The 24,714-nt window shown below is 41.7% G+C and overlaps 1 protein-coding gene across 1 annotated transcript in view; it reads right to left on the bottom strand.

Annotated features, from left to right (window-relative positions):
• Positions 1–24,260, bottom strand: part of DNAH8 (dynein axonemal heavy chain 8) — a 127,896-nt gene extending 103,636 nt beyond the window's left edge. The window contains exons 1-15 of the mRNA XM_035110511.3: positions 24,138–24,260; positions 23,641–23,830; positions 20,226–20,389; positions 18,749–18,925; positions 16,960–17,073; positions 14,381–14,488; positions 12,975–13,076; positions 12,028–12,174; positions 11,228–11,425; positions 10,427–10,503; positions 8,661–8,760; positions 5,114–5,233; positions 2,685–2,820; positions 1,401–1,588; positions 340–420 (exon numbers count right to left, since the gene is read on the bottom strand). Coding sequence (XP_034966402.3) covers positions 340–420; positions 1,401–1,588; positions 2,685–2,820; positions 5,114–5,233; positions 8,661–8,760; positions 10,427–10,503; positions 11,228–11,425; positions 12,028–12,174; positions 12,975–13,076; positions 14,381–14,488; positions 16,960–17,073; positions 18,749–18,925; positions 20,226–20,389; positions 23,641–23,830; positions 24,138–24,245 — 2,010 coding nt within the window. The 5' untranslated portion in view covers positions 24,246–24,260. The remainder of the gene's footprint in view (positions 1–339; positions 421–1,400; positions 1,589–2,684; positions 2,821–5,113; positions 5,234–8,660; positions 8,761–10,426; positions 10,504–11,227; positions 11,426–12,027; positions 12,175–12,974; positions 13,077–14,380; positions 14,489–16,959; positions 17,074–18,748; positions 18,926–20,225; positions 20,390–23,640; positions 23,831–24,137) is intronic.
• Between the last annotated feature and the right edge of the window lie 454 nt (positions 24,261–24,714).

Genomic DNA, 24,714 nt, shown 5'->3' with positions numbered 1-24,714 from the left:
CTTTTAAGCCTTTCTTTATAGATTATACTGTGGCAAGCTAAATATAATAATCATAGACATTTTCTCCAATCCTAATTTTTATTCTTAAGCTCACAAACATGGAATCATCTTTAGTTTCTCTATTCTCTCCTTTTATCTAATTCTACAATATATATATATATATATATTTCAAATCAAAATCTGCAATAGATCCCCTGTGGATTGGTATAAAGTCCTGGATTTGTACAGTCTCAGTGTCACCTTTGTAGAACTCAACAGACAGGAGGACAGGTCAAAACTAGAAGAAATGGGCTCTACCTACTGCCCTACATGCCTTCTAAGCTACCAGCCACAACTCACCTTCTTCATTTTGGGTGCCATCAAATTGACAAAGACAGTTGGTACTTCTTGACACAAATTTTCATAGCAGTGTAGAATATTCTGAGATTTAAAACAAATATTCAATAGCTTAATGAATTTTAACAGAATTTACAATGTGACTGTGCGGTAGAATATCCCAAAGCCCCCAGCCAAATTTTGGAAGACTTAGAAGGTACTTCAAAGAGACGCTTGGTTCAACTTCCTGCTGATACAGCGAATCCTGATACGTCTCGTCCTCTGCTTAAAAACCTCTAATAAATCATTATCTGCTACTATCCATGGCTGCCTATTTCACTATTGAACAGCATTTTGTCCTGTTAGGAAGTTCTTCCTAATGTTCCTGTGTATGCTATTTGAAAGCACAAGCCATTCAATGAAAAAAATAGGTGAGGATTTACGGACTGCCATGGGCTTGGTGGCTTCACTGACAGGAGTATCACAAGTGTTAAGAAAGATATTTCTCCTCAGACAAAGAGCTCTGACCCCTGATCTCCCCGAGAAACCTTGATGATTCAAAGAATATGCAAAGAGGACATTTTAAACTTATGAAGCTTATCTCCCCATAGCCAGTATTCCACCACAGAACCACACATGATTAAAAGGTGGGCTGCGGATGTTCTCTGTATGTCACATTTCAGTCAGCCTTGCCCTATTGGCTTAGAGTCAAAATAGACATGACAACCAAGCTCTATCTTTAATTTTTAAAGTCTCTCTATAGTCACAACCCCCCCCCCAAAAAAAAACCCAGCTATGATTTTAAAAATGCCTATTTTTCCATTATCTATGCAATTGTGTTTATTAGTTGGAGACATAAAGAAACTGATTCAGAAATAGATTTCAGAAGTCATAGAGTAGGCATGCAGCCATGTATACCTTGACTCTGGAACATTTCCTGCCTTGGGCATTGGGGGCACTGATTGCCAACCTATCCACCTACCTGATGGCCTGATACCCAAGGAAAACAGGCTGACATGGTACAAAAATCTAACTGACATTGCGCATTATTTAGAAAAGCATATATGTCATCATTGTTTACCTACCTCCAAGCATAATTTGTTTGCCTTAACATGGCTTTCAATCTTAACTATCCTCTTTGCCTCTTCGGGCACGTCTAGTCCCATTTTTATCATGCATTTTGTCTCTCGGACAATCTCTAAAATCTTGGGGTCAAAATTAACCAAAAGCTTTCCAGTTTCAGGATGACGAACCAAGAGTGTAACCTGCAATGCTGAAATTAAATTGGGGTGTGGGGTGTGGGGTTTGGGGAAGACATCATACAGTTTTAGGTCCATTTTTCTATCTCATAAAGTCACGATATTGCCAGGAGTCAAGCTGGCAAGTGCAGTGATACAATCTTGCTATGTATTAGTTTTGTAAGGACAAAGTCTTCATGTGGCAATTCGCGTGGTCACCTATGCAGTGTGACAACAGGGGGGAAGCCAGTGAGTGGGTGAATGGGCAGGTGGTTCAGCAGAGCAAATGAGCAGGCAGCAGGGTAAGTGGCCCCCACAAGCCTTCATTATTTATTATTATTTATTCAACTTATACCCAGAGGTTTCAGGGCGGTCACAACAAGACCACAACATATAAAACCAAACCAAAAGCAATAACCTAATAACCCCCCAAAAGCCACATTCTAAGAGGGTGTTGGATGTCAATAAGATCAACCAAAAGCCTGGTTAAAAAGGAACGTTTTTGCCTGGCGCCTAAAGGTGTATAATAAAGGCGCATGGCAAACTTCCCTGGGGAAAGCATTCCACAGACGGGGAGCCACTGCAGAGAAGGCCCGTTCTTGTGTTGCCACCCTCCGGACCCCTCGAGGAGGAGGCACATGAAGGAGGGCCTCAGAAGATGATCTCAGGGACCAAGTAGGTTCATATGGGAAGAGGCGGTCCCTCATGAACCCCACACTGCTGTTGCGGGCGCAACCACCACAAAGAGAGGAAATCTTGCCCCTCCTTTGTCTACCACCCACCATTGCAAGAAGGAAGCGTGCACTTCTTCTGTTGGTGGCAGTGCAAGGCAGAGGGGGCTAAAGACTTTCTCCTCTTCGTTCCCCTCTCCCCTGAGAGTGGCTGCACCAGTCTTGTGACTGGGGCAAGCTGTGGGGGGATGATGGAGGGGGAGTCTGAGGTGAGCTGTGAGGGATTATGGATTGGCAATGGAGTGGGGGGGATAGTGGGTAGGTAGGGGTGGCGATAGACCGGATGGGGATTAAAGGAACTGTGAGGGGATGGGGAGTACACAGGGCTGGTGAGCAATGCCAGCAGGGAGGGAGGCTCCAGTTTAGTAATACTGTATTCATTGCAGCTCAAGCAACATACCATACTGTAGCTGTGAAATTTCCTTCATCCAAGCTGTGTGATAGAGCACCTCAAACTCCACCAATACATAGGAAATTCTATTGAACAATCGAACGACTGCTTTACCTTCTGCGCTTGCCAAGATATCTGAATTTTTCTGTTGAAATATTGAAATACATAATAAAAAGGTACGTGAATGAAATACGGTGTCCTTTAATTAAAAATAAAACTAATTAAGAAGGTATCTGTTTCGCCCCCAGACCTACTGTATGATCTTGCATAATGTGATTTTTAAAAAAGGCTTTCAATATTACACATATGCTGTTAATGCGCACCAGTGCTCCTTCAGTGTAATTACAGACAGCATCATAATTCAGCTTTTATATGCCTCGGCCCAAAGTCAAATAAATACATGAAGGAGAAACGCATAAGCAGTCTGGGGTTTGTTCACTTTCTCTCCAGCAGTTCCCACTGCTGAATAGATCAGCAACTTCTTAAACACATAGTAATTTATCTCTTTTGACAGTTCGGAAATGCTGGAGGGAAAGCTAATGAAACCTTGGGCTGCATGCGTGGCTCAATCCTGCACTCGCATGGAACATCTTTTTGGATCCTTGCCAAAAGGTATAAAGGTCCAGTGCTGAGGGCCTTCTGCCAGTTCCCTCACTACGAGAAGCCAAGTTACAGGGAACCAAGCAGAGGGCCTTCTTGGTAGTGGCACCTGTCCTGTGGAACACCCTCCCACCAGATGTCAAAGAGAAGGCAGCCCTGTTTAGGGAAGCTTTTAATGTTTAATAGATTATTGCATTTTAATGTTCTGTTGGAAGCCGCCCAGAGTGGCTGGGGAAAACTCAGCCAGATGGGTGGGGTATAAATAATAAAGTATTATTATTATTATTATTATTATTATTATTATTATTATTATTACTATTACTATTATTATTATTATTATTATATGATAGATTTAATTGATAATAGCCAACTCAGGTGTTTTGAGTTCCTACTAGTTTTGAAGTTAACTGGACCCTTCTACAAATAAGACAGTGATGTCTGCATTCCTAGAGAACTTCCCCTCTTCCCAGCCTGGTACTCAGTAGTATATAAATACGTAAACAGAAAGGAAAGGAAAGGAAAGGAAAGGAAAGGAAAGGAAAGGAAAGGAAAGGAAAGGAAAGGAAAGGAAAGGAAAGGAAAGGAAAGGAAAGGAAAGGAAAGGAAAGGAAAGGAAAGAGCTTTCATTACAGTGCATGGTCAGGCATAATCCATTCCTTTCCCAGCTGCAATACAGATGAAAATTACACCTCGCATGGCAACTGGCCGTATAAAAACAGATCCTGTTGGTGGTAACAGGAGTTCTCTTTCTAAAGCAACTGCTGCAGAGGGGGATTTTTGACACCATCACGGGCGGAAAGGATTAACACACACACGCCCTTCGCTATATGATGTCATCTTGATGAAAACTTAAAATGAAAGCTTATAAACCAGAGATGCTGCACTCTACACACCTAAAGCAACATGTAGTTAGGCTCTCCACTGGAAAAGGAAAATGGAAAATGAAGAGTGGGTAAGAGTGAATAGGCCTGTAACACACGGTAGCTTATAATTCTTTTTGCCCGGGCACCACAGGGGCTGCATACCAATGGTGGATATGGCCAAATGTGGGCATGGCCACCCCACATTTTCACTTTCACATGCACATACACAGCATACACCCATTGAAATCAAATGAGGGTTTTTGGGTTTTTTTGCTCCTTGCTGCTCTTCAAATAATCAGTGTGATGACCAGGGAGGGAGTATTTTTCATGTGCCTCAAGCCACTGACTTATCTGCTCACCCCAGGGCAGTATCTGCATTAACACACACACACCCCAAAAATGGTGAGGTGTTGTGGAGCCAGAAAAAGTTGTCTTGGGGAGCAGAGCAGATTACTGAATTGAAGGTTATATACTCCTGCTCTAATCATTTCTTGTATCCTAGATGAATGGGACACTTCTTCAGGAATGAAGATATTAGGGGGCGATGTTATAATGTCACTTCATACAGGGTTTTTTATTATTATTAAAAAATCCTCTTGAGATACCTCTCTGCAGCAAAACAATGACAGCTTCTTTGGGTTTTCTAGACACACAGAGAGATTTTTAAGTGACAGCAACCTGGCCTTTAAGGGCTACGGCTAACAAAAATCAAACCACTGTGGAAATATGCACTAGATACTAGTGAGTTGGGATGCTACTTTCAATATTGCTTTCAAACTCAGCAAAACAGCTCCACCTGCAGACTCTTCTATATCATTCCACACAGCAGCACTTTCTGGAAGATATGAAGTAAGGTGATGTTAACAAGCAGTATTCTTGCCAGTGGACCACAGAGAGGCGAGACAATGTAATTGAGCTGCTTGCTGTGGTTTACAGCTTATGTCACTTTCAGGTGGGTGATAATCGGAAACTTACATAAAAATAGTTGATTGGCTCGCTGATACGCCTGAACAGCTGCCTCGACCACAATATCTTTCCTGCTACAGGAGGCATGTTTCGAGCCAGGGGAGGATCCTCCTTTTGAGCCTGATAAAGCTGCAATAAAGCAAATGTCAAATTTAAAACATGCCTTCTGCTAATACTTTATACCAGGGCTGGGGAATCTGCAGCACTCCAGGTGCTGTTGAATCCCAATCCCCTTCGACCCCAGCAAACATTGCCAATGGTCAGGGATGACAGGAACGGCAGTCCAGCAACATCTGGAGGGCTGCAGGTTCTGCATCCCTTGCTTTAGCTATGAGACATACCTCTGTAACTATTTGGAGCTGGCAATATCCTATCAGGGCAGCTTACAAAAACAATATAGTAAATTACAAAACACAATGAAATACAACTGAAACATTTCACAGGTGAAGCGGATTTTAAAAGCAGCAAAACAAAACTAGCAATACGTCGTTTTTAAAAGTGTTTAGCTGAAACCGAAAGTTCAATACATTTTCAACTGCTGAAATTGAAAAATCTAAAAGCAACAATCTAAAAAAGTCAAAGTTTTCTTAATAAAAGAACCAAATCTGGGGGGGGGGCGACGACAGATTTTCGATGCCCTTTTTAAAAGCTAGCACTAATGTGGCCAGGTGCACATCCTCTCAGTGCAAGTTCCATAAACAATGGCCATCACTAAAAAGGGATTGTTTCTAGTTTTTGCTCATCTGACTTCAATGGCAGACCATGAGCAGGTTTGTGTTCCTGTAGGCAGAACTTCCAATACCCCATCCTGAAACCATTTAAGGCTGATTAATCTATATGATCCAACATTTCCAAAGTTAACATAAAAATTAGTCTGTAATGCTACCAAAAAACTTAGATATACAAATAGTGTTTCTCTGCTTCTCCTGTTGTATTAAGTATTTTAGATCTTTCATTGTTATGGCTGTAGGTCAGCTAAATTTTTTTTAGCTGATTTATCATCAGCTTTTGAACTTATTTTTAAGTTTTAATAAAAGGAACTGTTTATTGTTACAAGGGATGGTCATATATAATATTAGTAGCTCACCGCATGGTGGGGCAAGGGGCCAGCAAGGTCAGTGAGATGCAAACGCACCAGCTTAGCCAATCTGATGCTCCCGCTGGTACGTTTGCACCTTGCTGCCCTCCCCCTCCTGGTAAGCAGCAGTCACTCACCTACCTACCAGGAGGTCAAGTAAATGCCTCACCATGCCATCCATTCACTACTATTAATATTTTTATCTTTTTTATCTATATAGCAATTTTTTGAATGTATCTCCATTTTAACTGTCATAAAGGCCCTCTTCATATTAAAATACCACACCAGGACCATGACACCCTCAAAACAACACCAACACCCCAGTGAATACTAAGTCACACTCGAGTTCCGCTTCCGCCTGCAGGAATGGCTGACCCTTGTTCCATCTCTCCGACCTTCATGAGGAATTCGGCGGTTGCCAGGGGAGTTAAAGGCAACCCCCCTACCTCTCCGGGGGTTACGGAGAGGGGCCGCGGGCCCGCGATGCCCCCAAACCCACTCCGATTAAGGAGGGGGGGGGGCTTGGGCTGAGAGCACTCATGAAATGTCGGCACTCCCGGACGCTAACCTGCATGGCGGGATCTCCATGATTAAAGAAGATAATTAGGCGTATTCATGGACATGCTTCGGAAGGAGGGGAAGAAGCTCTGTTTACTGCCAAGGAATTTGTGCTGCTGAGGGTGAGAAGTCAAAGCTGTATGTTATCTGGAAGAAAGATTGATGGGGACGTAACGAGAAGGGAAGCGAACTTTTTTATTTTTTTCATATACTCTACGAGTTACTCCATACCTTCCCGGACGGGACGTCCTTGTTTGTTTGGAACAAATGAGAGATTAAGAATACCTGAGTAAGTAATGAACTTTATAAACTATTTTATTGAGCATATCCTTTGAAGTTGGAAAACTACTGAAGAGAGAAGCCCCCCTTTAACTGGATGGTCGGAGTCCCTGGAATGCGCTCAGTGGATTTATGGTTGTGACGCACTTTGAATTTGAACAGCGATCTGAAGCTAAGTTCAGCTACAGGGCAAGGAGAGCTACAAACTTATCAAGAGTCTATGCATAAAGTGACTGCTGTTTCTTTGCCTGAAAAAGCTGTAAATTTTACAAAGATCGGTGGTTTAAAAAATAAAAAGCTTAAGAAAACGAAAGTGATCTAAGCTTTTTAAGATGGCGCTGCTCCGTGTTGAAAGGCTGGCGCAACAGGACATTCCAGACAGAAGATATATGGGGGGGGCAGGACGATTAAAACTCACACAGGAGAAAGAATATATGTGAACTCTCGTTTGATACTTATTTCAGCAGCTGTGGAAAAATCGGATGAATGAAGAAAATATTTTAGTGACTGGTGGGGAATGATCGGGCTTATTTTGGATTTTGAGAGAAGATTTGGACTTTAGAAAAAGACGGCAGTAGACGGGTGCGAGGAATCCCCAAATTTTTGAAGCATGGGAACTCCAGAAAATATTATATGATTTGGCATAATATTCGGTTTAATTGATATGTATTTGTATAATTCGAAATAATGAATGTGATATAATCGTGTTTTAATTGGAAAATTAATAAAAAATAGATTATGAAAAAAAAATGAATACTAAGTCACACTCCGCCTGTTAACATTTTGCCCCTATCAAATCAAATCATTCTCTACAACTAAAACCGATTAAATTAACAAGGAAAGGTGGCTGTTTCTACTCAAGGTAAATGCACTAAGATTGCAATCCAAAACACATTTACTTGACAGCGGTAGCAGCTGGCAGGACAGGGCAACTTTGCTTACCTGGCTTCCCAATGTGAAAAGGAGGTGCACGGTGGCATAGTACGTGCGCAGCAGCGGAGCCAATCTGATGCTGCTACCACTGTCCTTGCACCATGCCAGCTGCCCTGCTCTGCTGGCCACTTGTAAAAGGTAAAGGTAAAGGACCCCTGGACGGTTAAGTCTAGTCAAAGGTGACTATGGGGTTGCAGTGCTCATCCCGCTTTCAGGCCGAGGGAGCCAGCGTTTGTCCACAGACAGTTTTCTGAGTCATGTGGCTAGCATGATTAAACCACTTCTGGCGCAACGGTGTTTACCTTCCCGCCAGAGCAGTACCTATTTATCTATTTGCACTGGCATGCTTTCGAACTGCTAGGTAGGCAGGAGCTGGGCCAGAGCAACAGGAGCTCACCCCGTTGTGCGGATTCAAACCGCCAACCTTCTGATCGGCAAGCCCAAGAGGCTCAGTGGTTTAGACCAGGCATCCCCAAACTTTGGCCCTCCAGATGTTTTGGACTACAATTCCCATCTTCCCCAAACACTGGTCCTGTTAGCTAGGGATCATGGGAGTTGTAGGCCAAAACATCTGGAGGGCCGCAGTTTGGGGATGCCTGGTTTAGACCACAGCACCAGCTGCATCCCGCTGGCCACTTGTAGCATTTCCCAAGGACCTGAATAGGTCTTGCTTTTGATTAGGCATGCTAAGGATTGCACCGTAAGTACCTTTTTAGTTGCCTCAAGTTCCGCAACATAATGCTGAAGAATACGCCCGATCGTGTGTGCGATTTCATGCTGAAGGCATGGCATATTCAGCTTCTGAAACCTAAAGAGATTAAACGGTCAACAGTCTCCGCTGAAAGGTTAGTCATCCTACCGTTACTGTTAACACCATAGTTCTGTATGTTGTGGCTGCAAAGAATGAAGAAAACCACTTCTGTGTATTATTTAGACGCATGTGTATCCTGAACTTGAATATTAATTTCCCAGGGTGCCTAACCACTTAAGTCTACAGCATCATGGAAGTTATGCTGTGTGAGAAAGAGACGAGGAAGAAATGGTTCCCCTCTGCTAATCATAGGTGACTAGATAGGTTGGAGAGGGCAGTGCATTTTATGTAGTAGTAGTAATTATTTATTTATTTATTTATTTATTTATTTATTTATTTATACCCCACCCATCTGGCTGGGTTTCCCCAGCCACTATGGCTGGCTTCCAACAAAGATTAAAAATACATAGTAATTCTGTTTGCTGTGGCCAAAGTGTTAAAATGGCACTTGCTGCACATCTGTGAAGGGAAAAGTCACACCAACAAATCGTTTTTTGGCTCCTGATATTTCCCATTACAGTGGTATCTCTACTTATGAATTTAATGCATTCTGAACGCACATTCGCAAGTCGAAAAAAATTGTAAGTCGAATCCCAAAATCCATAAGTAGAAAAAATCCTATCTAAACTGCATCCACGATGGCAGACGGAGCTCCGTTCGTAAGTAGAAACATTCGTAAGTAGAGTTATTCATAAGTAGAGGTACCACTGTAAGCCAGGGAGCCATAGCTAATTGTGACTGCCCAGCATGTGCCCTCAAAGCATTTGGAGGTGTGCATTTCCCTTTTGAGCTTTACCTGGTTAGCACAGCAAACTGCATTGTTATCACCAGTTTAGCTGCACCATGTGAAGCAGCTTCCACTACATGGATATCCATCCTATGGAAGCACCTTCCTCACATTAAAGATGTTCACCCTGCAGTGACATTACTCTCCAGTAAGCCAATTATTATGTGATAATTGTCCTGGAGCCTTCTTAGTAAATATAATCCACAAGAATATAATCTACAGCAGCGTTTCTCAACCGCTGTTCCGTGGCACACTAGTGTGCCGCGAGACGCTGGCTGGTGTGCCGCGACGTGCGGCGACGAGAAGGGCGATTTGCATTGTCACGTGCCTGGCGGCCGCCAATAAAAGACGCTGACCCGCCGGAAAGCAATATTTCTCCTCCTCTTTCCCAAAGCTCAGTGCAAACAAGCCTGGCGGCCGCCAAAACGTAACACTGACTCGCCGGAAAGCAATATTTGGCAAGTGTTTCTTACAGTCATAATTATAATATAGGGCGGCACAGAGTTAAATTTTTTAACCTTTTTAATGGTGGTGTGCCTCGTGATTTTTTTCACGGAACAAGTGTGCCGTGGCCCAAAAAAGGTTGAGAAACACTGATCTACAGTACTGTGGTTCAGATGGCGGTATTAATTGTGCTGCAAAGGAAATGAGAAATAAGCTGGCATGTGACACCATTTTTTCGTTTCTTTTTTAGATCAACTATATTTTAAAGAAGGAATGTATTGTTTGAAAGATGTGCAGGAGAAACAGCATGATCTTGCTAGAATTGCATACGCTTAAATATCACCCAACAGTGCAGTCCAGACTGCACTGCGTGTTTTAAAAAGCTTGCTAGTCCCTCTAATTTAAAGCATCTCCTAAACATGTTTGCCGTACCTTTGAAGCAGCTGGAGAGCATGTTGTGAAGACAAGATTCGTCCAAAACAACTACTCATAAATGTCTGTATCTGGACCTAAATAAAAAAATAAAACATATAATGGCATCAACTGAGGCTGGAATCCCACTTATCTGCAGGTAAGCCCCACTGAAGGCAGCTGGAGTTACTCCTAAGTACAGTAGATGTGTTTAGGACTGCAGCCTAAATAATTAACTGTGGGTTTTCTACAAAGATAACAAGAGGCATAATAATTAGTATTTATTTCATTTATTTATGCGTAAGATTTCTCACCCACCATAACGTCTCAGGGCAAGTTACAGCAATATAACCATACAATCTTAAACAAGTAAAACAATTCCAAACAAAAGCAGAACAGAACCGATTAAACAGAACAGAAGAGCTGGATAAAGTGGGTGTCCTCTGTGCCAATACATGGGGCACCCAAACAGGGATTTGGGAGGAGGAAGGGAGTCAGTTGCTATAGTCAGGGGCACCCCTCCATATCTGCAGGCAAAAATTTTGCTTTAGGGGGGGGAAAGCCCCCCAAACCAGAAAAGCATGGCTGGCTCCTTGAGAGGACCATTCCTATTCAGGAAGTAAGGATACACTGTAATTTATAAATGTATATAACTGTTGGAATCTTAATTAAATATGAAATTTGTATGGGTGATATCCAACATTACTCATACTCCAATAAGACGCCAAGTAGATTCAGTGAAATAAATTCAATTCTCTCACTATGACTTAAGTCTCAAAAACACCAACAATTTCTATCACTTAATCAGTTAATGATACTTACCTCTAAATTTTCAATTTTTGTCATGAAATCTGCGAAATCCACATCAAACTCTGTTTTCCTTGGGTCAAGAATATCGTATTTTTTCTTTTGAACGCTTTGGTAGATGTTTTTGAACTTAATTGCCATAATATCAATGCTTTCAATGGTGGACATACTCAGTGCAGAAAAGGTTTGAACTATGGTTATCATCTCTGTAATCTAAAATAGGGGAGTTGTTTTCACTATAAAGATAATGGACTCCTGTAGTTATTATTTTTATGATTTATTAAATTTTTGTACTGCCCTTCATCCAAAGAGATCAGGGCAGTTCACAAGATAAAAATACAGGACAGAAGCACAAAATAAGTCGTGAAAACAAAACAAAGTAATACCCCTCCATCCGACAAATATATTTAAAAGGCTGTAGATTATTAATCAGTCAAAGGCTTGGTAGGATTAGCATATCACAAATACTAGGTTAGAACTCTTCTCAATGACATGAAGTTTTCTCTTTGAAGGGATTTCCCCACCGCCCACAACCGCAGTCTAAAGTATTACAACTCTGATATCATTTTTATCACCCCAGTGAGTGTTTGGCCCAAACTACAGTTGGACAAAATGTACCTGAAAGAACTGGGAACATTGGTTTTAACTCTAGATTGTGACAACAGCAGGTAGTTCCCAACCCCCTCAAAGAAGATAACCATCAACACCTTATTAACTCCTCGACTTGTGTTAACGTGATCCTTTAGTTAATAGGCTGAAATCAAAAGATAGCATATATGTTTTATTCTTAAAACGGGTTTCTGAAGCACACTTGCCTTTTCTAGCCTTTTGCAGAAAGCTTCAAATTTGCCAAAAATATACATCTCAGAGACTTCGAATGTCTTCTCCCCTGAAGTCTCCAAAATTTGTTTTCTTGTTTTATGAAAACTCTTTTGATACTCTTTAAACAGAAAAATACAGTCCTAAGGACAAATAGATAGCAATTAGTACCAGCAAGCAAGCAAGAAAGGTTTATTAGGCAGGCTGCCTACAGCTATAAGCTGTCCCTTTAGCCCTCTACGTGGGCAGGACAGAAATTCAATAAATCAATTCAATATTCCAATTATTGCGAGAAAAAATCCTACCATTTACAGTTGTTTTTCCTGTGTACATGGCACTACCCAATTAGAATTTGTCTTTGCATTTTTATATGCAAAATTAATATTTCATATAGCTTTAATGGTTGTCATCTACTGAAATGTGAAGAGACCTAAATTTATTTTTGCTCACATGGGCAAGCAGTGGGAGTTTTGTGGAGAAAGTTTCCTTAGCCTATATGATGAGTGTTCTTCCCTCTCCTGCCCTGACTGCTGAATGTTTCTCGCTAATTAAGGGGAAATGCTGACAAAATGCTTCCTGTTTTGTAACCATTCAAAATTAATTTCTTTTCATTTCCTAGTGTAAAGACCAAACCACAGAGTGCTGTACTGAGGAAAATCCCCCGGGACCTAATTAGGAAGCGAGACCTGCTAAGATAGAACAATCAGAATTTTTCAAAAATCTAAAGGAGCATGTAAATTATTATACTATACATTTTGTACTAATAGATGTAATGAGAACGCACTATAGTAGCTTATTGAGAATGAAAACCAGAGTCTTACTGCACAACAAAAATACAATCATTATAATACCGGTATATGTACACACACACACACTTTCAGAAAAACATCTGCAGGGAGCAGTTGTAACGACTACTGAAATCATGCGCTGTTGCCACACAAACCTGAATTTTCTTAATTACTATAGGAGTTTCCTGTTCCCATACACGATTAAAACCTCCATCAGTAATATATGCCTTACATGCTGTTACCATTTGATTTGTAACCTATCATAGAAAAAGACAGAGAAAACATCAGGTCAGAGTTGTTAGAATAGAAGGGAAAATATATACGGTATACAGTGCTATTTTTCTAGAACTCATCATGAATGCTTCCCTAGTTCTCTTATCATGGCAATGGCGTCCACCTGAGAGGTGCTGGAACTGAGTTCCTGTGAGTTGCAGCTGAAAAAGAGCCCTGACTGCATACTACCTGTCTATGACAGCGGTTCTCAAACAGTGCAGTGTGCCACTTGTGTGGCAGGAAAGGATGACAAGTGTGACGAGAAGATCCAAGGACAATCAAAGAAACATTTAAACATTTCAGTGCAGTATAGTATCAAAATAATATCTTTTATTTGCAGAATATGGATAGGTATCTTCTCAAAATGAGAGCAAGAACTCTGGCTATTCCTCTACAGTTCTCTATGACATATTGTTGTGAACAGGAATTTTCAACTCTGACTCAATATGAAAGATCAGAAAAGAGAAAGGCAGCTTTGTGTTGATGAGGAGAGGAGAGTTTGCCTCAAATTGGACCTAATATAAATGAGATTTCCCGGCAAAAGCAAGCTCCCACCTCTCAGTGCATTTGTGTACATACTTATATAATAGGCTTGGTTATCATTATGTATTGAGAATAATACATGTTATTACAATAAACATGTTATTGTTTTATCCTTTCTGGATGCCCCACAATCATATTATGAAGTAGCTGCATTCTGTGTTATAAATCAAGCACTGCTAGGAGTTGTTTCTTTTTGTTTCCTGAGGTATTTCTTATCACTTTATCACCTTATCACTAAAAATTAGGTGTGGCACGAGCAAATTTTTATTCTGAAGGGAAATTGCATGAGCCATCTTCTGTGGAAAGAGCAGCCATGGAAGAGACCCCATGTTATGGAGAGAAAGGCCAAGGATGAAGTGTAACTACTGTACTTCCCCCTTCAACATATGAAACACATTTACTCTCTTCTACCCGCAGCTTTTCTCCCATGCATCTCTATTCCTCTCTCTTCCTTGACTTCAGTGCTATCTTCCTGAGACACCCTCTCTCTCTGCCCCCCTCCTCCATGAAGCTTGTGCTGTAAATGGAAAGATCTGACTTACTATAACCATAATGCAATATAAGGAAGTTCAGCACCGAGAAAGAGGGAGAATGAGCAAACAAGTGGACAACTGGCAGAGGGTTTGGCAGTTGGCTCAGTTGGCTAGTGTGTGTGGGATTACTTTACGTAAAGCACCCAATTCTCTCATTTTGCATTCTGGGGGAAAATCCGCTTCTTAAAATTTACATACACATCTCCACCTACTTTTATAAACAGTGACGTCATTCTCTCAGAAGTGTTATAGTATCTTGAAACGCTATGAATCATTCGGATAGCGTTAATCAAGTTCTGTATTCCATGGGCCATGGAAACCTAAAACAAACATTTTGTAGAATTAGATAAATTCCTGATGTGAGACAAGATGCTTTAAACTACCAGCTGGGGTGACAAAAAGCAGGAAACAGATATCTCTCTTGTGAATGGGATAAAAAACTGAACAGAGAAGAACCAGAGAGCTCTGTGTGTGTCCTCTGCAATGTGTACTGCTGGACTCGGTTCCTCCCTCCGGCCATAACCACTGATGCTCCATCCCACAGACCTTCATGTTTCAGGATAATGGCCACTGCCCCATTTACATAAAGGTTGCGCTCAGATGCACTGCTAAGTCACAAATGCACCAGCAGAGCTAATTTGGCACACTGGCATCAAACTGACCTCCCTGCTGCTTCATTCCTCTTCCTCCTAGTAAACAACAGCAACCTGCTTGCCAGGAAGATGCTGTAGTTGCTCTACTACATCCAGAAGGCTGATTTTGTCATGTGTACATGCAGTTTCTGCATCACTGCTTTGCTCCTACCTTCCTCTAGTGTTTGTGGGTTTATTTCTCCCAAACAAATCACAACCAAGAAGCCAAGAACAACCCTAGGTTGTTTGGAATGAAAGAAAATGCAATCACTTGTTGTTCAGACATCATGCTAAGGCAATCGCTGACTCTGTGGTTTGTTTCCCTTCTGGAGGAAGAGAGGAACCAAAGCAGGAAAGCTCAGTCTGTGTGCATCAGCACAAACTGATTTGCTTCACCATGGTTTATGATGTAGGGTTACATCTGAATGGAGCCCAAGATGGTATTCAACAACTCAGGGAAAGATACAACTATTTCTCCATGTTAACAGCACTGCCCTCACTCAAAATGTGGCACTGACTCCTCAGATATGAAATCATAGGATTATATTCAGAAGAAAACCAAAAGTTCATCGCCATGTTCCATTGGGGCAGCTCAAGTGTAGTCACAGGGTTGTACGGGCTGGTAATCAGAGAAACTTTGTGGCTGGCAGGTGTGTGGTGAAATGTGAAGTAGGAAAACAACTTTTGAATAGTAATAATAAGCATTAATGGAGGCAAGGGGAGAGCTCTGAATGGTCACTAAAGCTCAATAAAATACACCTTATTTACCTGATTGTTTGTCACCTTTCAACTCTTAAAGCAGTAATTTCAGCCTCAGTTGGGGAAATCAGTTTCAACCCCTACCACTAAAATTATTTTCCAAGACATTAAATGAATGAGTTTCTTGCTACAGTTGTCTGCTAGTGCCCTTTAGCCATATCATAGTGATGGGCCATTTTCTCACCTTTGCATAATACAACATGACTGAAAGCACCATGTAGATAATAAGAAAAGGCATGATAGAAAGCAGCGTGTTTAGTTTCCTCTCATCTTGGAGAGCTCGCAGGAGAGGTTGAACTTGGACAGCCTTGGTATCTGTGTGCAGCTGCCACTTGCAGTAAGACACTGAACTATCAGTTGTAGCACCCACCTAGGCAATGAAATAATCTCAGGCCTTGAACTGAGTCTGCCCACCCAGGCTGCCCACTGCATCCTGCTGCACAGAAGGTGTAAAAAGGGTTTCATCTTCCAATTCAACTTTGATGCATTCCTGTATCCGTTGGCTGTTCTTTGATCCTGACCTCTGGCTTGCTCTTCGGCACATGTGAGGAAGCTTATCCCACTGGTAGGCAGGATCCTCCTCCAACCTCCACAGGCCTCTTTGACAGGTGGGCAGAACCACCTGCATGTCAATCACCTGACACCACAATGATGTCAAGTGAAGCCTTTTCTCTTACCAGCTTGGAATCAAAGTGTGCAGGCAAGAGCTATGGGGTTTGCAGGCACTGCCAATTAGCTGATCAGTGTGCAAACCCCAACTTCAGCAGAGAGCTTCCTTTGCTTGGGTCGCTTGAAACCAAACCACATGCACAAAGGCACAGAGGTTTGCAGGTTCCACCCATCAGCTTTTCAGTGTTACCTGCAAAGCCTACTTTTGGCTTTACCTGCCCCACACCCGATGTCAGATATGATGCCTGGTGTAGGCCAGGTGAGCAGAGCCTGGGGAAAATGGCCTTGTGGCCTGTTCTTTAGGTTTTGCTTCCAGGTTTGTCCTTTACTCCCCACTTCCTCTCCTGTCCTCTTTAGTCCCACCTCCTGGTTTGTCCTTCAGTCAGGACTTGTACTTTGGACAATAACTCTTCTGGCTTCATCCCTGACTCTGACAACACACATGCACCCCACCCCCACCTAGCTTCCAGTTCATGTCAAGACTGCTGCCTTTGCAAACCTTTCCATTCTCCACCACCACCAAGCCTTTCTAAGTTGTGTTGCTATATTTTATTTGGATAGCTAGCCCTAAAGGTTACTTTGTGGTTAAAAAAATACGGTCTGGGTGGTGTTTAAATATGCTCAATTTTATACGTAGTGCTTTTGACAAACATTCTAAATACATTCATTACATGTAAGTCTAATGAGAAATGTAACATTATATGAATTTTTAAAGAAAAAACAGTACTTACTAAATCATAGTTATAAAGTGGCTGGCAAACTTTTTCAAGGGTGTACAAATACCTCACATTATCTTTTGATTCATTTGCTGTATCTGTTATTCTGGCATCCAATTCTCTCCACAGCTAGAGTAAAAAATTGTGGAACAGGTCATTGTAACAACATAAAATGTGAAAAATTCACAAAGTAGAAATTGAATTACATTCAAACCGCACTGACAAAATATACCCTGGAAACCTATTTATTTATTTTTCCATACATGCTAGTTAAAAACATTTTCTCCTATAAATTACTGTATTTCCCCGTGTATAAGACACCTCCATGTATAAAACTCCAAATTAAGAAAACACCTCAGCACTACCCGTGTATAAGACAAGCCCCAATTTTAAACCATTTTTTTTGTAAAGAAAAAAAAAACCTAGTCTTATACACGGGAAAATACGGTATTTTCTAAAATTTATCTCATGCCAATAGAAGCTACTTTAATATAGTACAGTACATAGAAAGCTGGACTCTGGGAGAGTCTTATGTTTGTCATAGCTATGTACACATTAACATTTACTCTGACTCCAGTGCTCCCACTGCTAATTTATGAATTTGTGTACACATGGCGTTAGCCACAATTCAAGGGTTTTTTGTAGTTTCTTGTGAAACTGTTTAATGTGTTTTGCTCCATGCCAGCTTCTATCTGACTTGAGAATTGTAGATTTATTGGGTTCATAGGAAAACCCAGGTGTGAGATTCTTACCTTTTCTTCCAGGGCATGGAGATTGGGGGAGAAGCCTTACATACCTGGCATCATTGTACTAAAGCAGCCCCTCCCCTCTCCCTCTCCCTGTAACTCCCACATCACATGTAATGAAACTATGCCTACCAATCCTGTATAGAGGTCACATTGTAAATTATCATGCCGGTTGGTATAATCACTCTGCTGCACATTAATGCAATACACATAACAGATTTTTAAAATTGTAGCTAAATGGTGGCAAAGGAACCTTTTGCGTCTATGTTCATGGGAAGGGTTGCAACAGTAGAAGAAGAAGAGTTTGGATTTGATATCCCGCTTTATCACTACCCTAAAGAGACTCAAAGCGGCTAACATTCCCCTTTCCCTTCCTCCCCCACAACAAACACTCTGTGAGGTGAGTGAGGCTGAGAGACTTCAGAGAAGTGTGACTAGCCCAAGGTCACCCAGCAGCTGCATGTGGAGGAGCGGAGACGCGAACCTGGTCCCCCAGATTACGAGTCTACTGCTCTTAACCACTACACCACACTGGCTCTCAGTAGTTACAGAACTAAACCAGGCAGTGGCAGTTACTCTGAATTAATTAAACTGATTTGATAAAATATAGTCCTACATATGTGGCATCCCTGGCATTTGAGATGCATATTTTAGGACTCACCCTATTTTTGCGATTGCCAATTATTCTAAACCATTTTTAATGCTGTGCTGCATTTTAAATTATTCTAACCCACCACATGACCTGGAAGCTGTCTGCGGACAAACGCCAGTTCCCTGGGCCTATAGAGCGAGATGAGCTCCCCAACCCCAGAGTCGTCCGTGAATGGACCTAACGGTCAGGAGTACCTTTAACTTTACCTAACCCACCCTAGGACCTTAGAGTGAAAGATGGGTAGAATAATAATAATAATAATAATAATAATAATAATAATAATAATAATAATAGCTGTGACAAAGGGATGCCACAGACACAGTGTCATTAAACAAAATTTATAACACATACAGAGAGATACATTTTAAAGCAATGAAATAATTTCTTTTTAAAGAATTAGAATTACCTTTATTATTTTGGAGCGTGCAACATTTAGGACATTTATAACAGCCTTGCAATTTTGTCCTTTGATCTGTTCGATAATAAAATTAAACTTAGCAGACATACGCTTCCAGTGTTCTAGTTCGGTTAGAGGACCCGAGTCATCAGCTTCCTTTCTCATCTGTTCACTCTCAATCAAAACCTGCAATGAAAGAGTGTTATGTATACAGAAAGAGCTTTTCACTTGGTCATAAATTTCACATTCTACATAGCCATTATAAGCTCTGTCAATATTCCATTTCCTGCAACGGAAACATAAGGGCCAATCACGGATGCTGATGGGTGAAAACTGGATGAAATTCAGCTTTGCTAATTTAACTTGCACATTGTTTTCTCAGTCCTTACTCCTGTTCCACCTCCACCCCCCGATAGTCTTTATTTATGCATTTTCATTAGTAATTATAACTAAACTGTCATACTCATTCACACCTGCTGGTTTCATTGAGATAACTTAGTTCAAATGCAGCTTATTGTGGACACCATGCTGCTCGTACATATGTAATGTTGTACTCAACAAAATTCCAACCCATAACCCCCCTCCCAATTTAATATGGATTTACTGTTTCCACTGATTTTTTATTTATTTATTGTATTTCCCACACAAACAGTAAATCCAGATTAAATAATATGAGGCCGTGTTTGGATGAAGACAATGTCAGGTTGATGCTGCTGCAAAAACCTGCATCATGTGCAAAGAATACTGTGTCACCAGTGTGCTTCCCATCGCTGCTCTATCCTCTTATTTCCTATGAAATGTGTTTTGATGCATTTTCCCGCAAGCCGGCTCCTATCCAAATTAGGAAAAAGAACCACCTAGCTGCATTTTAAGCGGGCAATGTGTGCACAGCCTAAGTCCACAAGAAAATGCCACGTGGAAATGGCAAAAGCTGGCAATCCAAAGAAACAGTTGGGGGGGGCGAAGGGGAACCAGTCATGTTCAAAACACTTCCCCCCCCCCCAAGTTACATTTTCAAGAATGAAATATGCGAGTCACGTTTAAAAATGAACAGCAATCTGTGTCTTTGGCTGTGGGAGCTGACAAAGCAAGTTCCAGCCAACTAATTATTGTTGTTGTTGTTGTTTAGTCGTTTAGTCGTGTCCAACTCTTCGTGACCCCATGGACCATAGCACACCAGGGAACTAATTATTATATTTTATTTTAAACATTTTCAGGCTTTCCTTCCCCTTTTAGGCTGCCCTTCAGTAAAACGATTATGACAATGTAAAATGGAATAATAAGCACAACAATATAAAAATACAAGATATGATTCCTAAACGATCTTTTGTTTTAAACTATGTTTAGAACGTAGTCATTGAATTTCACGTCGCCTTGCAGTTTTTCCAAGTAAATGTAATACACATATAAACATGGCGTTTACAGTGCTCCATATATACTGGAGAATTCCTGGTTCTTCATAGCTAAAAAACAAAAAGAAACTTACTTGCTCAATTTGCTTATACCATATCATAAGCACTTCCTCTAACTGATGAACGATATCAGGATTAGCAGCTGCTGCTGTCACTTGTTCAAAAGACTGGAATTTACTAAAGTCAATATAATCTATTTTTTTCAGCTGTACTGTCCCTTCAATGCTCACTCTTGCACCTAAAATAAATAACAGAGAAGGTTGTGGGCCCAGGCGCAGTGAAGTCATGGGCAGCAGGGGTGAGGTGTGGTGAAGTTGCAATAAACACAAGACAACAATTTGGAATATAAACAGGCCACAACTTCATTGATTACAGATGTCAGCAGCTTTTGGCGCAGACATTGGGTGTGTATCCTGAATCAATCAGCCCATCTGCTTGTTGATTATTTGGCAGGATTAAGGATCATCTTATGATGTACATCAAACTGGGGCAACTCCCACCCCCAAGATCACCATTTTTGGGGTGCTATGGCCCATCAGCTCTCATCTGGGTGTCTGGACAGAAGCACACACACACACACCCCATCCCTTTGATGGGATACCCGACTCCTTGGATGTCATGTGACAAAGGTATTTGAGAGCAGAAGCAGTAAAGGAAGCAGTAAAGAAGTCTAGAAATGTTGTGAAATGCTGAAAAGCTGCAGAACCATTTGGGCATGCTGAATCACTGTGACTCATCTTGAGGATGACTCATTCTCTGTATAAATATTGTACAGTCATACCTCAGGATACATCCGCTTCGTGTTGCGTCTTTTCAGGTTACGGACGCGCCAAACCCGGAAGTCCCGGAACGGGTTACTTCCGGGTTTGGCGCCCGTGACCTGCGCGCATGTGTGGAAGCACTAAATCGCGCTTTGCGCGTGTGCAGAAGCGCATGCGCAGATACGGCGCTTCATGTTGCGGCCTTTTCATGTTGCGAACGGGCCGCCGGAACGGATCCAGTTCACAACATGAGGTATCACTGTATCTGCTTGCAGGCAGACTCAGGTGGTGGGGTGGACCCTATGCTCTGTGGAGCCTGTGCTCAGTGGTAGAGACTGTTCGTGCGTAATGCCTCTGTGTGACTCAGTAACTCTGTGTATGCTCGGAAGCTAATTTAATCTTCTGTTCACTAGGCTGTTATTTGCAAACAAGTTTATTTTAACTCAGTAAAGCTTCTATTCTTTTGCTGAAGAAGTCTCTGCGTTATTAATTTACGCTGTGCAACATTGGACTGGGGGGGGGCAGAGAAGCTCCCAACCCCCTGTCCACCTAGACTGAGGATCTAACCCAACCTAGATAATGTACTCAGACTCCACCATTTGATCTATAGAAAGTGTTCCATTTCAAGAGAAAACCTATATGCATTTTGCATACGAGTTAGGAAAGTGTCCTCTCTGCCCTTGAGTGGTAGCAGGTAGCTGCTCCTCACAAACCTCAATAGAAAATTCCACCTGCAGGAAACAAAAATGCATGGAGCAGGGGGCCCAGAGGTGTTTTTAAGATGAGGGGGCAGAAGGGAGCCCAAAATTCAATTAAACATAAAACTTACTTTTTTAATGCAACAATAATTTTCCTAGCCGTGAATTACTCAGAAAAAAAATGGTTTCACAGTGTGAAACAGTCACATTGCTGTGCTGAGTTAGGCTCCAGTGTTTTCTGGATTGTGCTATCAAAAGATGCACTTCACTGAAATGTCACAGCACTTAGAAGCTATAGTGCATGACAATAATGTACTTAATAAGTCCAAATGGCTTCTTACAGCAGAGAATTCAACCATGGCAATATTTTTATATGAAAGCTAAGATACTGTGTGCCTGTGGCTTTCCTTATCAAAGCAGAACATATTTTGATAAATATTTAATAAATCTATAGTCACATAATTTTATGATAACTTTGTAGCAGTCTATCTTCTTTGATTAATGTAGTACCGGTAGTCTATCAAAAATGACATACAAAATTTGTCTTATGTCTTCCTTCATGAGATTTGTGTTATTTTTATTTGCTTTGATGACACACAGATTCTCTGATGTTAAGAGGTACCTTTCATCGGCGCTATCTACAGCAAATGCTTACTAGATTTTAGCCCCATCCCTGCATGCAAACTTTGACAGGTGGGCAGGACGACCAACCTGTCAAACACCTGCCGTCATTATGATGTCAGGTGATGGCCAGATGGCTTGCCCCATCCACCTGTAAGAGTCCCTTGTGCTGTGATTCCCAAGCACCAAACAGCCATCTGGTTGATAGGCACATGGGAATTGCAGCGCAAGGGATTTTGACAGAATTCTGTTTTAAAGATGCAGCGTGTGTGCATCCCCATGTCTGGCAGGGCTCTCTCACTGCCAAACAAGGTGTGCAGACTAAAGGCACATCTTTAGCTGAGATCCTGGCATTGGACTAGATGGACCATGAGGTCCCTTCCACTCTACAATGCTATGATTCTACCAAAGGCCACAGACTCTGAACTTGCTTGGTGCAACTGGACTGATCCTTAGAGTCAGCTGTCTTGAGTGCTTGGTTAAGTGTTGGGACTTGTTTTACAGCATAAGAAACACATCCCAGAAACATGCCTCTGGTGGTAATACAAGAGGTACTTTGTTAGGACCTGCTGTAGCCTGAATCAGACATTATCTTCTTGGAAGAGGAAAGGGAGAACCCCACAGTACAGTCCTCAGTACATGCTGGGACCAGGGAGAGTTGGCTCACCAGTTCACGGGGACAGCTGATGTGGCCACCCACCCTTAGACCTCACTGAGTCCAGAGACTCATAGAATCATAGAATCATAGAGTTGGAAGAGACCACAAGGGCCATCCAGTCCAACCCCCTGCCAAGCAGGAAACACCATCAAAGCATTCTTGACATATGCCTGTCAAACCTCTGCTTAAAGACCTCCAACTCAGACTGAAAGCCCATGGTTTCAGACCCACCAGCTTCCCTGTTGATGAGAATAAGACATACAGTGCTAAAACTTATTTGTTCAAGACAGACAAAGAGGCACACAGTGTCTAAGGAGGTATTTGTTTCAAAACCTAACAAAAATATATCCCCACCCTGATTTGACATAGGTAATCCTCATGAAGAAAGGATCTAGAGATGCACAGTTGCTCTGTGGACAATGCCATTTGGTTGCTGGGCAGCACTGGACTTAGTTGTATGTGGGTGGGGTAAGGAGTTTCCTACTGCTGTTCTGTTTTTGTCAGAGATGGACAATACAGTTCTCGTCTAAATTCCTGTCTAGTGTGTTCTGTGAGCATTCCATGCCACCTTCTCATTTCGCTCTCTCAGCAAGTGAATTTTCACTTGCTAAATGAGTGAGCATGCACAGATTCGTCATGCACCGCATGAATTAGGAGAGAATCCCTTTTATAAATACACAAATGGCGTAATACTTCAAAATCAAACGTCTGAGATTAACTGAGCTCATTCCTTTCTCACAGTAGTTCTTACCATCCAAAAATGCCATATATCTGTTCAGCGTCTCAGTAAAAGCCTGTTTTTCAAACTCTCCCTGCTTGGTTTGATTCAAAGCGCCCCAATTATTTGTGGCAAGGACAGATGGAAGAAAAAGATTTGCGAGGATGTTCTTGATCCCAAGCAGGAGCCCTTCACTTCCTTCCATTACTGAAAAGTATATGTCCTTGAAAATCGAGCATTAAGATAGGGATTAGAAGTCAAAAGCACAAAAATCAGTTATGCAACAATCTCTGAGGGCTCTAAAATTAATAATCTTCTCTCACCTGTCTCCCAAGGTGTTGAGAGGAAAACTCCCTCCTTCCATCGTATCCTCTTGCCCAGCCTTAACCAAGAGGGACCTCAAGCTGGGTCTCCACAGAAAAATGTATTTCACCCTCCCAGAAGTCCCTACCATTTATGGAACCTCTCCCCACCCGCCACTGCCCTCGCCTATCTGATGGACGTGCTGCAAATGACGGTGGTGAGAATACCTCATGCATAGTTTTGACATTCACGGCAGTGTCATTCCTAGCACGTACAAAAAATAAACACAGCCCTTTGAATTTGTCTGGAGATTCGTGTACATACAACTTCATCATTTTGGTTCCTTTCAGCACTCCTGGAATTGTTCTACCACACTCTGAAAAGAAAAAAAACAGCTTTTTAACAACCACAATGCCTCACTTTTATCTGAAAAAAACTGCTATCAGCTGCAATGATGCATAAAGTGATTTGGTTACTGCCATGAGCCCATCCTGTGCTGCAGTCATGTTTTGTAATTTATTGCAATGTATGCAGCATAGATTGGTTTGGTTTCTTCTTTGGTTTCTTGTGATGTGGAAAGCAAGCCAAAAGGATTTTGGTACCATGCAAGAATGCCAGTAAAGATGGTCAGTTGGGCTCCTGGTTCCACAACTTGGGAACTCATCCTTTGCCCAGCCAACCAGAGCCAAGGCAAAGGCCACTAATTATGAAAACCCCAAGTGTACAATTTTACAAGGGAGGAGGTGGTCTTTCAAATATAGCACTAAACCTACATTTTAGGGCATTGTGGGTAATAACCAGCAC

Source organism: Zootoca vivipara, chromosome 3 (assembly GCF_965207765.1).
Source record: "Zootoca vivipara chromosome 3, rZooViv2.hap1.1, whole genome shotgun sequence".
NCBI classification, from domain to species: domain Eukaryota; kingdom Metazoa; phylum Chordata; class Lepidosauria; order Squamata; family Lacertidae; genus Zootoca; species Zootoca vivipara.
The sequence above is the reverse complement of the archived record's forward strand: the minus strand, read 5'-3'. Positions and strand labels throughout refer to the sequence as shown.